Source organism: Acartia tonsa, chromosome 10, assembly GCF_053477335.1.
Source record: "Acartia tonsa isolate MP-2025a chromosome 10, ASM5347733v1, whole genome shotgun sequence".
Lineage (NCBI taxonomy): Eukaryota > Metazoa > Arthropoda > Copepoda > Calanoida > Acartiidae > Acartia > Acartia tonsa.
The window spans coordinates 21,399,860-21,416,395 of NC_137269.1; the positions used below are offsets into that span (position 1 = coordinate 21,399,860).

The following is a 16,536-nucleotide window of genomic DNA, read 5'->3' on the forward strand; positions in this document are numbered from 1 at the left end:
TTTCAGTATTTAACTATCGATATACAATTTATGATAATAATATAGGATAAGGTATGGATACGAGTTTATGGTACAAGGATAGTAGAGCTTTTGTAAATCTAGACTATTTTACTTGATTTATCATATAAACAGAAAGGAAAACTGAATTCTTGAGTAACTACAGCGGCTATAAAAAACAGACAATTTAGTTTGAAATAAATTTTGATTGCCTAACACGTGACTATGCCAAATAATTTAATTCCCTTTAAATAGCTCAATAAAATACAAACCACATCATTATTCACATTTTAATATAAATCAAATTGGTGAAACAAATTAGTATAGGTATCTACCTAATAACTAAATATTTTTTTGTGAAAATATACCCCCCAAAAAATAAATATTGTTAAAAAACACTACAAGCTAAACTAACTTTAAGGTAAACTAACGTTTTTCTTATTCTAAACCTAATGAAAAGTAAGGGAGAAGGGGACATTGGACTGTAAATGACACCCAAAGTTTATAAATCGCGTCACCTTATTCGTTTGCTTAAAAACATTGGATACTTTGAGTGAATTTTGATTGGTTGGTTCCAATAATTTTGAATTACAGAAAGGGTAATTTTGCTATTATTCAATAAGAACCCTGATATTTTTCTGAACTAAGGCGTTTAAACAAGACATTATTTCTTTAACCGGTCTAATGCGACTAAATAAGGCAATATTTATTTTTATGCGGAAAATTTTGTGTTAGACAAAACTGTTGTTATTTAGATTGTAATGTCTTTACAAAGCTTTAGAAGTGGGCAATACAAGATTTCATATAAAACTGCAAAATAGTTCTTATCAGATAGCCAAGTAGGCAGAATCTGCAAATTATTGAAATCAACAAAAAATATTGCAATGGAATTTTGCTAAGGAGTTGCTTTAATGTAGTAAACTGTGGAAGTTTGAAGAAAAAAACGGCGGCGGTACCGCGAAAAACGTTTATTTCCGCGGTATGATCGAGGAGAAATGGTAATTATTATCGGAGCCGTTTGTTCACAGTTACACATTGTTATAAATAAAAGCAATTGCCATGAAAATTGACAGTGCTGTAACAGTTGCCTAAATTTAACTACATTGTATTGTATTCATTAAAATGGCAATGGAATGAGAATCGGCATTCTGGTCAGTAGAATATATATTTCTCTTTGTATTTGCTACATTTTTGTCTTCTCATTTTACAAGATTTATTTTTGGGATAATGTTTAGAATTTTATAATGAAAAAATGATTTAATTACCCCAAAAATCAGAAAACTTCTTGCGCATTATCAAGCACTATTTACATAAGAGTAAGACTAATTTATTCTCTATAAAATATCCCTGTATCACCAAAACAATGAGCCGTTGCTACACTACAATTAATATACTTACTTGCAGTTTTGTCCGTACTTCCCATCTGCACACGACTGTTTGCAGTCCTGAAATTATTAACTATTTATTTTAACTGCATCGTTACTGTTTATTTCACACCCAAAGATATATATAAAAAACCAACTGCCTGAATGGTAGAAACGCAAGGACAATCTTCAATTTGTCTGTGAGTGTAGCTTAATATCTCATTACCGCTAGACCAACATGGTTCATCTTTACAGTAAAGCTTCTGATAGGTCCAGCAAAGGATTATGTATATTTTGCAGCCTCCCATTTTCAGAGCCTATCCTACTAAAAGTACACCACATTGCTTGATAAACCGCTTTGAAATTATTTTAACAACAGCGGTTTTAACTTTCTATGAAGACAGAAAACTGTCTGGGTCTGGCTCTTTTTTCTAGGGTCAATTTCTCTTTGGAGGTTAGTAATAGTGGTATCCTTCTCAAAAATGGTTACTAACTTTTCTGGGCCTATAAGCAACTTCAATGTAAAGAAGAACTATATCGGTTAAACATACACAAAACACACACAGTGCTATCGACCCCTTTAAATGCCATCACCAAAAAGCTACAAATAAAAGCATTATTTGGATTATGTATACAAATTGCTTACACTTTCTCTTTTCCCAAAACAGATAAACTTTTTATAAAATTTTTTGCCCGGTACTTCTCTTTTCAAAGGGATAGTATAGCTTATTATTTTTATATTCATATTAAATTTTACATAAGATCTCCTAAAAAGCTGGATGCCCTTTTAAGTCACATTTTAATTCAAATTTTAAATAAAATATTTTTTAAGATAAACAAAAAAAAGGAAAAGTAAAAAAGCTCTATATCCAAAGATACCTTACTTTCTTTTTCTATAAACTTTTGACAGGGAAAAATAGTATGAAAAACAATTTCGATAAATTTAAAAACAATCTGCAGTAGCATCCACCCAACACTAACACCAGCCGCTGCTAACAATCCGCAGCTGAAGTCTTTATATTATTTTCAAGAATCCGCAAATAAGCAGCTGCTGCCAGCTCTATAATACTTGTCTGTGTCCCTGTCTCTCTCAATAATTGATGATCTGAATCTGCCAAAACATTGAACACATATTTACACTTTCCAGCTTATACTTTGCCTTCATCAAACAGATTTAAATAGATCGATAAGTATGAGATAGACAGATATATAGATAGTTCAGGTCTTATATAAAAGTAAAATGATATCTGTCTGTAGCGAAGGATTTCGATAACCGCTCGACCGAAATGGTTCTCCATTACAGTGAAGCTTCTCTTAGGTACAGGGAAGATATATAAATATCAAGAAATCGTACCTTGAAAAAATACCCTACCCGCAAAATAATATTTTTTTTTTAAAAACCAGTGAAGGGTCGACTTTTCCCTAACTCCTCTTCTCTCAGGTGCCCCTAGAGGTACACCCGCTTGTAGCTACACAGAGATAAAGAGCTTCAGAAAATAGTTTTGTTAGATTTACAGCTAATACACTGCATATTAATAGAAATTTAAAACATACACAGATAAAGTAAAATATAGTGATAATATTTATTCACAGATAAAAGATAACTTTACTTTTTTATATACCTTCCTTATTTTCAAGCTAGATTTTTGTATAGGTAATAATCATAATTATAGAAAGATAGACTGATAACAAAAAAAGGCCGCAATTTCGATTTTTAGATAAAATAAATGTGGATACCTTGCCCAGCCAACCAGGTGTGCAGGAGCAGGATCCATTGACAGGGTTGCAGAAGGCTCCGTTCTGGCAGGTACACTGGTTTATACACTTCTTACCATATGTATACAGAGGGCAGGGTCTGAAATTAAATTCTTTTCAGTAATAAGTTAACATAGAATAATAGATAATATCTTTAATACAAAGTAAAACGATGCCTGTCTGTCTGTTTGTACCGAAGGATCTCGCTAACCGCTGAACCGATCGGGTTCTCCTTAACAGGGTAGCTTCTCATAGGTCCCAGGAAGGTTCATAACTATTTTGGGGGAGGGTACCACCACCCTCCCAAGAGAATTCGCCCCTAAAAAAAATACGCCTCCCCCAATTTTTTCTTTCAATACTAAATAAAAAAATTGGGTTTTGGGATTCAACTCCCCCCATCCTCAAGTGCCCCTAGAGGCCTCTAGGGGGCAAAGTCGCTAGTCATTATATAAAAGTAACAGTATGTCTGTTTGTGTAAGCGAAGGATCTGATAACTGCTATATTATAAAGGTTCTCCTATACAGTGAAGCACTTTTTATTGGTTGAGAGAAGGTTAATACCTATTTTGGGTTATGGAACATTCAAGCTTATACCAATAACGAAATTAATTCGGAAAAAAATCACGAAACCTATACGTGTTTTTCAGCTGTCGTTGGGGGGCAACATATCGTAAAATTGACGACCTCGTCATTTCCCCCCCCCCCCCCAAATATTATTTCAGATTAATTTCGCTTGTTGGTTATACCTTATACCTGGGAACATTGACCCTCTCTTTTTAAAACTTAAAATAACAAGGATGACCAACATCCATAAAAGCGAAGCTCTGAAACGGTAGAACATTTATACTTGTAGTGTGTCAGAACTGAAAAATCAGAACATAAATGTATAAATGTCTAATCAAAATTTTAATTACGTTTGTTTAAAAACTGCAGAAATACAGGATAATGTTTAAGGACATACTTACGTTTTTAGGACTTGATTATAGAGATGCTTTGCTTATAACATTGTACTTTGTTGTCCTAGGAATCAGTATTCTAAAAATCAAAACAATCGGACGAATTTATCACATACAAATTTGTTGTAAAAAAAGTTAAAAATCAATATGTTTAAAATGAACATACGGACATTCTAGTAACGATTATAGAGTTGCTACGCTTTCTAAATCGTACCTAACTACTACAGGAATCACCATGCAAAGTTTGAAATCTATAGGACAATTCTAACATACCTAAATTAACGAAAAGAGCTATCCGTTACAGACGTACGGACCGACCCTAATTATAGAAAAGCGTCGCTTTTTAAAAAAGTAAAGGGACGACTCGATAAGAAATGTAAAAGATTAAGAATATCAAAGTAAAGAATGAAAAAGATGAAAACTATAGAAAGAAGAAAAGACTATGTATTTAAATATATATTTTATATGTGACGTGGGTAGTAACATGATTCAAAAGGCTTTCCAATTTTTTTGGGGAAAAAGTACAACTAAATGATAAATAATTTTAGATTTAAACTACTAGTAAACCAAAATATCAGCAAATATTCATAAAATCCAAAAATTAAAACTAAAAGAGGGGGGGGGGGCGATTATCAGGAACAACATACTTTAAATAAACATCTCCCTATCCGCAAAATATCATCAAATATTCATAAAATCCAAAAATTAAAACTAAAAGAGGGGGGGGGGGCGATTATCAGGAACAACATACTTTAAATAATCATCTCCCTATCCGCAAAATATCATCAAATATTCATAAAATCCAAAAATTAAAACTAAAAGAGGGGGGGGGGGCGATTATCAGGTACAAAAAACTTTAAATAAACATTTCCCTATCCGCTATCTGAAAGTTGATGGTATGCTTGTTTATTCTGTGTTGATGCTATAAGAAAAATTTGCTAAGGATAAAAACAAGTTGAGAATTTCAATGAACCGAGATAGATGTATTCTTCTCCTACACAGTGGAATATTAAGTTTTAATCCTTATATTAAATATTAATGTGTCTCCGTCTGTTTGTAGCGAAGGATCTTGCTAACCGCTGAACTCTTTTACAAAGTAGTGTCTCATAAATAAATATTTTGGGGGAGAGTACCAACACTCTCCCCTCTTCCAAGAGTAATCGCCCTAGAAAAAATGTCTCCCCCCAATTATTTTTTTATTTTAAAAACTAAAATTAAAAGCTAATTGTAGGAGATTCTCTATTTCTGACTCCTAGGGGGGAAAAACTCTAATACGACAGTACTTTTTGTTATTGTTTGTAGTTTAAGGTAAAAGGGTCTCGATCCACGGCCAAATTTTTGGATAAAAGAAATATACATTTTAAATATTTTTCTTTAATTATTATTCATCAAATTTAGTCTTTAAATATTACATAAGAAAAATCTAAAATGGCCTACACAAAAATTTGGTCCAGATATCTTCCCCTAATCTATTGAATTTTTTTTGCAAAAAGGCAAATAAACATTAAAATTTAAATCCATAGATAAATTGAAATACTTAGTTAGGTAGCTAATAAAGCATTGGAAAATTTAGAAAAAAACATGATCCAATATGAAGATAGAAAACCTATTCGATTATTGTCTACTATGTAGATTTTTGAACTTTAAAAATATTTTCAAAGTAATGAAAATACATTTGAAGATCTATGTTTTTATATCTTGTCTTTTTAATAACAATCAACCATAAATTCTATGCCCAAAACCCTAGTTTGAAAACATAGATCATTAGCTAATTAAATAAACATATAATATATTTCTTTAATAAAGACAAAACTTCTTTGCAAAGTATTTTAAAGAATTTTGCAAGAGTGAACGTTCAACTTATAAAATATTAATTTGTTTGTACTTGTGTTGACTATTTTGTTCTTAAACAAGCTTGGAGAGGCTAGTTTTTAAAGATCGGGTTAGGTTAGGTTATATTGGGTACTAAGTAACCCTGCAGGGTTTATGAAGGAGGCTATCTTCTTCCATTAGATGATGGATAAGTCAGAATCATATTCTTAACCATCATGTTAATATAATAATAGTTATTTATCGCATCTTATTATGGACAGCTTTCTGCGAAAATTATAAAGGAAAACTATTAGATTTATATCAGTTTTTTTTAGCTTCAAGAGGCAAAAGGCACGGGCTAACAAAACTGGAAATGATTATATGATTTTTAGCCCCAAAATGCTGAAGAAACGGGCTAAAAAACTACTTTAAATCTTATAATTGTACATTTTTATATTCGTAAAAAATTGGATATATTACGATGATGGACATATTTTTTCAGTATGACTTAGAACTGGTTCTAATCCAGCGGATATTGATCGGTTACGAAGCACTACTCGAAACTAACTTCCATCTTCATCGCTTAGATTAGTTCTGTCAGCTTGAAACTTTTGCTAAAATTTTCAAATTTTATTTCAGCTATTTTGGAGAGACACAATTAGATAAACAAAATGCGGGACAGACGAATAAATTTGATGAGGGATAAACTCTAAACTATATCTAAGTCAATAGACAGTGGGTCTTCAAAATATTAATTCATATCTTTCGACATGAGGCCTCTGAGGGCACTTGGGTGAGGGGGAAGTGGGTAAATCAACCCTTTACTTTACATTTCAGCATATGTATAAAAAGAAAAAAAATTGGAGAGGGGGGGGAGGGGTAGGTGTTATTTTTTTTCCATAGTCGATACTCATTGGGTAGAAGTATTCTCTCTCAACTAGTTAAAAACCTAATATGACCTATAAGAAGCTTTACTGAAAAGGGAAACCTTAAAAATAATTATAATCAATTATTTTCTTTTAAACATAAACTGAAACCCTCCTGTTTGTGGCATTTGTAATCTAATTAAGAAATAGATACATCAGAAAGATAAATAAACTTTAAAAATTTGGAAGATTTATTGTTTATTCAAATAATAAAGTCTCAACAAACTATATTAAGATTTTCTTATTTATTATTCTATAGCTAATATAAATTTCAATATTTCATTTTGATTTTAAAATTATGTTATAAATAAATTTCTATTTTGTTGGCCCTGGAGGGCCGCAAACTAGGTAATTAGGTAACAAACATAACAAATTCTAATTAAAAAATTCAAATCAATATAAATGAATAGTATGATTAATTTTACGTACATTTAATTGATATAAACTCAGGGGGGGGGGGGGGCATTTGGCTATTTAATACACTAGTCCCCAAAGTTTTATAATAACCTTTTCTTATTCGTTGGCTTAAAAACTTTGGGGAATTTAATTGAAGTGTCCAAAAGTTTCAACCACTAAGGGTAATCTACAGAAGGGGTTATTTTTGAGTATCATTGTAGGGGATCTACATTAAATTATCGGCCATTGTCTTATCCCTTTAGATCCCTGGATGGAATACAAAGAATGTATTGTGTCTGACACACGTACAAGTATTAATCTGTCTGTTTTTACATAATAGCTAAACCTGCGGCATTAGCGTAATTGGTAAAGTGTCGGCTTGCTGTCCACCAGCGCCGCGTCATACTTTGGTACCTACTGCTGTGCTATGTCAGGCGCATGATATCAATAGTAAGTGTTTGGGGAAAACCCTTGGCCAATAAACAGTCGCAACTCATTACCATGCACATTTAGGATACGTGGACAAAGGTCGTCCAATCAAAGTATTTGTAGTCTGTTGGGAAACCCAATGCTCATCGGACGAATAAACCCTTTACAATGCTGAATTATGAGACGCGAAGTATGTTTCTAGGTGCGTGAGGAGGGTAAGAATCCGAAGCGATACCTAGCAATGGAGAGGTTATTGTAGATAAATAATATCAAAATTAACTCTTCCTCTACATAAGTAACTGGATGTATGTAAAAATGTGATAAAACGGTATATCTATCTAATTTGAAACGCTATCCGGGTAGGTAAACAATATTACACATTGTTGTGACACTCGACATGATCTGACATACTTCTGGGTATTGTATCTCTCAGCTCAATTTCCGGTCAGAAAACCAAAATTATATATTTCTCTTTAGGTATCTGTTACTTATTATCCTTATATAATAGTAACAGGATATGAGTCTGTCTGTAGCAAGGAGCTCGATACAGCTCCAACGATATGGTTCTCCTTTATAGTGAGGCTTCGTATATGTCCAAGGAAGGTTTGCAATTAGTTTTTGGAAGGGTAGTTTTGAAACTACTACCTAAGTAGATGGATGTTCGTTTTTATAATGTATGTCTTGTAAAATCCATTGGATTTATCAGTCCACAAATTTCGAAGAGCTTAAAATTTAGTCTTTGGCATGTAAAAAGCTTTTTTCCTGAGGGGATGGGCGTAGTTAACCCTTATCAAAAAAAGTTTTTCTATAAAAAATCTTATAGATTGTTTAGCATGTTTGAAACTGACCTTTGACATGTTAGAATAGAAAAAATTGTATACTATAAATTCTGATCTCGAATTATATTATAAATAATACTCTCAAATTAAAAACAACCTTTTACTTGAACAACAGATGAATAGGCGATTTATGTTAAGAACATAATGTTTCTTTAATAGTAAAACCACTGTTGATATTCTTTAATATAAACATTTCTTAGAGTTTTTTTTTGGTAATTATTTGATTTGCTTAGCTTACATTGATGTTATCAACCTTATAAGAACTCAAATATTAGGTCATTATGGAACATTTGTACTTACCTTAATTTGATAAAAAAAATCAAATGACAATTAATGCATAACTCAAAACTAAGCTTTCAAAGTTCAGTTAATTTGTTGCGAAAACTTTAGTACTCATTTCTAGCGTTAATAAACCTCAAGTAAAACATTACAATTTTAGATTTATCTGGCCTTTTAGTGTTATGTTTGGGTATAGTCCTTTCCATGACATCGCTCCATATGGGGCGATGATTTTAATTGATCGCCTCTTATGACAAGGGGCGATGTAATGGCTCCTTGAAAGGGGCGATTTAATAGCCCCTTATAACAAGAGGCGATGTTATGACTCCTTGAAAGGAGCGATTTAATAGCCCCTTGCCCTAAGAGGCGATTAAATGATCCTTTATCGCTCCTTTATCGCCCCTTCTAAAGAGGAGATGATATGTCCTCTTATCCCAAGGGGCTATTTAATTAAATATCGCCTCTTCATGGCCCCTTCACTATTATATATATCTTAGTCCCTTGATGGCCCCTACATCGCTCCTACATCGCCCCTTCATCGCTCCTCCATCGCTCCTTCTCCAAATTTATATTACATTGTACTTTGATGGCCCCTACATCGCCCCTCCATCGCTCCTACATCACCCCTTCATCGCTCCTTCTTCAAATTTATATTACATTGTACTTTGATGGCCCCTACATCGCCCCTCCATCGCTCCTACATCGCCCCTTCATCGCTCCTTCTTCAAATTTATATTACATTGTACTGTGATGGCCCCTACATCGCTCCTACATCGCTCCTTCATCGCTCCTACATCGCCCCTTCATCGCTCCTTCTCCAAATTTATATTACATTGCAACTTGATGGCCCCTACATCGCTCCTACATCGCTCCTCCATCGCCCCTTCATCGCTCCTTCTCCAAATTTATATAACATTGCAACTTGATGGCCCCTACATCGCTGCTACATCGCTCCTCCATCGCTCCTACATCGCCCCTTCATCGCTCCTTCCACAAATTTATATTACATTGTACTTTGATGGCCCCTACATCTCTCCTCCATCGCTCCTCCATCGCCCCATCGCCCCTTGATAGCCCCTTACCTTAATTTATATAAAAAAGCCCCTACATAGCCTCTCCATCGCCCCTTAATAGCTCCTTACCTTAATTTTTATAACATAGCCCCTACATAGCCTCTCCATCGCCCCTTAATAGCCCCTTATCTTAATTTATATAACAAAGCCCCTACATAGCCTCTCCATCGCCCCTAATAGCCCCTTACCTTTATTTATATAACAAAGCTCCTACATAGCCTCTCCATTGCCCCTTAATAGTCCCTTACCTTAATTTATATAACATAGCTCCTACATAGCCTCTCCATCGCCCCTTAAAAGCCCATTACCTTAATTTATATAACATAGCCCCTACATAGCCTCTCCATCGCCCCTTACCTTAATTTATATAACATAGCCCCTACATAGCCTCTCCATCGCCCCTTAATAGCTCCTTACCTTAATTTATATAACATAGCCCCTAAATAGCCTCTCCATCGCCCCTTAATAGCCCCTTACCTTAATTTATATAACATAGCCTCTACATAGCCTCTCCATCGCCCCTTAATAGCCCCTTACCTTAATTTATATAACATAGCCCTACATAGCCTCTCCATCGCCCCTTAATAGCCCCTTACCTTAATTTATATAGCATAGCCCCTACATAGCCTCTCCATCGCCCCTTAATAGCCTCTTACCTTAATTTATATAATCCTTACCTTAATATATATAACATAGCCCCTACATAGCCTCTCCATCGCCCCTAAATAGCCCCTTACCCTAATTTATATAACATAGCCCCTACATAGCCTCTCCATCGCCCCTTAATAGCTCCTTACCTTAATTTATCTAACATAGCCCCTACATAGCCTCTCCATCGCCCCTTAATAGCCCCTTACCTTAATTTATATAACATAGCCCTACATAGCCTCTCCATCGCCCCTTAATAGCCCCTTACCTTAATTTATATAGCATAGCCCCTACATAGCCTCTCCATCGCCCCTTAATAGCCTCTTACCTTAATTTATATAATCCTTACCTTAATATATATAACATAGCCCCTACATAGCCTCTCCATCGCCCCTAAATAGCCCCTTACCCTAATTTATATAACATAGCCCCTACATAGCCTCTCCATCGCCCCTTAATAGCCCCTTACCTTAATTTATATAACATAGCCTCTACATAGCCTCTCCATCGCCCCTTAATAGCCCCTTACCTTAATTTATATAACATAGCCCTACATAGCCTCTCCATCGCCCCTTAATAGCCCCTTACCTTAATTTATATAGCATAGCCCCTACATAGCCTCTCCATCGCCCCTTAATAGCCTCTTACCTTAATTTATATAATCCTTACCTTAATATATATAACATAGCCCCTACATAGCCTCTCCATCGCCCCTGAATAGCCCCTTACCCTAATTTATATAACATAGCCCCTACATAGCCTCTCCATCGCCCCTTAATAGCTCCTTACCTTAATTTCTATAACATAGCCCCTACATAGCCTCTCCATCGCCCCTTAATAGCCCCTTATCTTAATTTATATAACAAAGCCCCTACATAGCCTCTCCATCGCCCCTAATAGCCCCTTACCTTTATTTATATAACAAAGCTCCTACATAGCCTCTCCATTGCCCCTTAATAGTCCCTTACCTTAATTTATATAACATAGCTCCTACATAGCCTCTCCATCGCCCCTTAAAAGCCCATTACCTTAATTTATATAACATAGCCCCTACATAGCCTCTCCATCGCCCCTTACCTTAATTTATATAACATAGCCCCTACATAGCCTCTCCATCGCCCCTTAATAGCTCCTTACCTTAATTTATATAACATAGCCCCTACATAGCCTCTCCATCGCCCCTTAATAGCCCCTTACCTTAATTTATATAACATAGCCTCTACATAGCCTCTCCATCGCCCCTTAATAGCCCCTTACCTTAATTTATATAACATAGCCCTACATAGCCTCTCCATCGCCCCTTAATAGCCCCTTACCTTAATTTATATAGCATAGCCCCTACATAGCCTCTCCATCGCCCCTTAATAGCCTCTTACCTTAATTTATATAATCCTTACCTTAATATATATAACATAGCCCCTACATAGCCTCTCCATCGCCCCTAAATAGCCCCTTACCCTAATTTATATAACATAGCCCCTACATAGCCTCTCCATCGCCCCTTAATAGCCCCTTACCTTAATTTATATAACATAGCCTCTACATAGCCTCTCCATCGCCCCTTAATAGCCCCTTACCTTAATTTATATAACATAGCCCTACATAGCCTCTCCATCGCCCCTTAATAGCCCCTTACCTTAATTTATATAGCATAGCCCCTACATAGCCTCTCCATCGCCCCTTAATAGCCTCTTACCTTAATTTATATAATCCTTACCTTAATATATATAACATAGCCCCTACATAGCCTCTCCATCGCCCCTGAATAGCCCCTTACCCTAATTTATATAACATAGCCCCTACATAGCCTCTCCATCGCCCCTTAATAGCTCCTTACCTTAATTTATATAACATAGCCCCTACATAGCCTCTCCATCGCCCCTTAATAGCCCCTTATCTTAATTTATATAACAAAGCCCCTACATAGCCTCTCCATCGCCCCTAATAGCCCCTTACCTTTATTTATATAACAAAGCTCCTACATAGCCTCTCCATTGCCCCTTAATAGTCCCTTACCTTAATTTATATAACATAGCTCCTACATAGCCTCTCCATCGCCCCTTAAAAGCCCATTACCTTAATTTATATAACATAGCCCCTACATAGCCTCTCCATCGCCCCTTACCTTAATTTATATAACATAGCCCCTACATAGCCTCTCCATCGCCCCTTAATAGCTCCTTACCTTAATTTATATAACATAGCCCCTACATAGCCTCTCCATCGCCCCTTAATAGCCCCTTACCTTAATTTATATAACATAGCCTCTACATAGCCTCTCCATCGCCCCTTAATAGCCCCTTACCTTAATTTATATAACATAGCCCTACATAGCCTCTCCATCGCCCCTTAATAGCCCCTTACCTTAATTTATATAGCATAGCCCCTACATAGCCTCTCCATCGCCCCTTAATAGCCTCTTACCTTAATTTATATAATCCTTACCTTAATATATATAACATAGCCCCTACATAGCCTCTCCATCGCCCCTAAATAGCCCCTTACCCTAATTTATATAACATAGCCCCTACATAGCCTCTCCATCGCCCCTTAATAGCTCCTTACCTTAATTTATATAACATAGCCCCTACATAGCCTCTCCATCGCCCCTTAATAGCCCCTTACCTTAATTTATATAACATAGCCCTACATAGCCTCTCCATCGCCCCTTAATAGCCCCTTACCTTAATTTATATAGCATAGCCCCTACATAGCCTCTCCATCGCCCCTTAATAGCCTCTTACCTTAATTTATATAATCCTTACCTTAATATATATAACATAGCCCCTACATAGCCTCTCCATCGCCCCTAAATAGCCCCTTACCCTAATTTATATAACATAGCCCCTACATAGCCTCTCCATCGCCCCTTAATAGCCCCTTACCTTAATTTATATAACATAGCCTCTACATAGCCTCTCCATCGCCCCTTAATAGCCCCTTACCTTAATTTATATAACATAGCCCTACATAGCCTCTCCATCGCCCCTTAATAGCCCCTTACCTTAATTTATATAGCATAGCCCCTACATAGCCTCTCCATCGCCCCTTAATAGCCTCTTACCTTAATTTATATAATCCTTACCTTAATATATATAACATAGCCCCTACATAGCCTCTCCATCGCCCCTGAATAGCCCCTTACCCTAATTTATATAACATAGCCCCTACATAGCCTCTCCATCGCCCCTTAATAGCTCCTTACCTTAATTTATATAACATAGCCCCTACATAGCCTCTCCATCGCCCCTTAATAGCCCCTTACCTTAATTTATATAACATAGCCTCTACATAGCCTCTCCATCGCCCCTTAATAGCTCCTTACCTTAATTTATATAACATAGCCCTACATAGCCTCTCCATCGCCCCTTAATAGCCCCTTACCTTAATTTATATAGCATAGCCCCTACATAGCCTCTCCATCGCCCCTTAATAGCCTCTTACCTTAATTTATATAATCCTTACCTTAATATATATAACATAGCCCCTACATAGCCTCTCCATCGCCCCTAAATAGCCCCTTACCCTAATTTATATAACATAGCCCCTACATAGCCTCTCCATCGCCCCTTAATAGCCTCTTACCTTAATTTATATAACATAGGCCCTACAAAGCATCTCCATCGCCCCTGAATAGCCCCTTACCTTAATTATATAACATAGCCCCTACATAGCCTCTCCATCGCCCCTTAATAGCCTCTTACCTTAATTTATATAACATAGCCCCTTCATAGCCTCTTCATCGCCCCTTACCTTAATTTATATAACATAGGCCCTTTATGGCTCCTGTACAGCCTCTGTAATTGTATTTCCCCTTCATTATAGAAGGTAGGGCATTAAGGTAAGGAAGGAATGTGACCCTCTACAGTTTTAAATCTAAGTTTTAAAAGGATGACAAGAATGACAACATTTATAAAAGCAAAGCTCTGAAACGGTAGAAAAAAGTTTAAAGGAAGCCTGCAAGAAATACCACGCTTTAACTGCTGAAAGACTGCCACAAGTAGACCAAATACCCCAAATTTGAAGCCTTCAGCTTCTATAACAAAAAAGTTCTAGGCATTTTAAAATGACATTTTATGTACAATGGAAATTTTGAAAGAATTGCAATGCTCATGTTGAAAACTTTAAAATTAAACTACGTGGCCTAGAAACAAAATTATAAGCTTATTTTTGTCATAAATTTAGGTTTCCAGTAACTAATTATATTTTTACAATAAAAATACCCATTTTTATAGTCAAAATCATTAAAAAAAAATAAGTTTTACTTGCGTTGTACCGAATGTACTGTAGCCAATCAGAAGGCTGAATCAGCTTAACAACCAATCACAGCTAAGCTTGTATTAGTTTACCCCTTTGTTTCCGCTATGATTTTCGTTTAAAAATGCAATTTAAATCGATTTTTTTTCATAGATTTTGACTATGAAATGTGGTGTTTTTATTGTAAAAATGTAATCAGTTACAGGCAATCTAAGTTTCTGACAAAGATAAGGTTATAATTTTATGTCTAGGCAACGTAATTTAATATTGTTTTTTCTTTTATGAGCATTGGAAATCTTTCAAAAATTCCATTGTACATAAAATGCTATTTTGAAATGCCTAGAACTTTTTTGTTATTGAAGCTGAAGGCTTATAATTTGGGGTATTGGGTCTTCTTGTGGCAGTCTTTTAGCAGTTAAAGCGTGTTATTTCTTGCAGGCGTCCTTTAATGAACATTAATAATGTAGAGTGTCAGAACTGAATAGTCAGAACATAAATTTAAAATTCGAAACAAAATTGTAAGTAAATTTATTGAGAAATTGCTTACATGCAGGAAAATGCTTAAGGACGTACTCACATTTTTTGGACTTGATTATAGATATGATTCGCTTATAACATTCTATTTTGTTGTCCTAGGAATCAGTATCCCAGAAATCAGATTAATCGGATAATTTTGATACATAAAAATTTGTTGTAAGTTAATAATTAGTATGCTTAAAATGGACGTATGGATATTCTGATAATGATTATAGACTTTCTAAATCGTACCTTTCTACTACAGGAATCACATGCCTAAATTAACGAAAATAGCTAACCGTTACGGACGTACGGACTGATCCTTAATATAGAAAAGCTATGCTTTTAAAAAGTTAAAAAGATTTTTTGAGGGGATGGGGTAATATTTTTCTTGGGGTGAATTTTCTGGGAGGGTGGAGATACCCTCCCTCGAAATAATTATAAACCCTCTATGAACTTAAAAGAAGCTTCACTGTAAAGGAGAACCATATAGGTTCAGCGGTTAGCTTTTCTACAGACAAAAAAAAGATTACTACTTTATATAATAGGTTATGAAAAAGGAAAAAAAAGCAAGATAACAAGGATAACAACATTCACAAAAGCAAAGCTCTAAAATCAGGAGGTCAAACATAAATTTTGTTAAAATTAGCGTAAATCTATAATACAAAGTAGAATGATGTCTGTCCATCCGTCTGTCTGTCTGTCCGTCTGTCTGTCCGTCTGTCTGTCCGTCTGTCAGTCCCTTAAGATCTCGGTAACCACTGGACCGATTATATTCTACTATTCAGGGAATATACCTACTGGTCCTGTGGTGGTTTTAGGCTATTTTCTTGGGGGGTGGGATACCCCCAACCCCCCCAAAAACAAAAAAATCCCCCCCCATTTTTTTTTTGCTGAAGATTTTCTTGGTCCTATTACGAATTTCGCCAAAAAAAAATTTTATCACCTCTTGGGGCAAAGCCCCTGAGGCTAGGGGCGAATCTGCTAGTATAGAATATAGTAAAAGGGCATAATTTTATTTTTAGTATTTGATTATAATACTAAACCTTGTTGTCCTAAGAAACATTACTCCAAAACCCAGATGAATGGGACAATGATATTATACAAAAAAATGGACGTACATACTTTCTAGTAATGAATATAGTATTGTACCCAACTGTTATAGAAATCATTCTGCAAAGTTTGAAATCGATAGGATATTTATAACATGTCTAAATTAAAGAAAATGTCGTCTAACCGTTTGGACGTACGGACAAACCAATCCTTACTATAGAAAAGTTTCGCATTTAA

At 35.4% G+C, this 16,536-nt stretch overlaps 1 protein-coding gene across 2 annotated transcripts in view; it reads right to left on the reverse strand.

Annotated features, from left to right (window-relative positions):
* Window positions 1-16,536, reverse strand: part of LOC145329630 (uncharacterized) — a 115,289-nt gene that overhangs the window by 42,207 nt on the left and 56,546 nt on the right. For both annotated transcript variants that reach the window (XM_080173948.1, XM_080173947.1), the window contains exons 13-14: window positions 3,099-3,216; window positions 1,396-1,442 (exon numbers count right to left, since the gene is read on the reverse strand). In XM_080173948.1, the coding sequence (XP_080030074.1) occupies window positions 1,396-1,442; window positions 3,099-3,216 (165 nt within the window). The remainder of the gene's footprint in view (window positions 1-1,395; window positions 1,443-3,098; window positions 3,217-16,536) is intronic.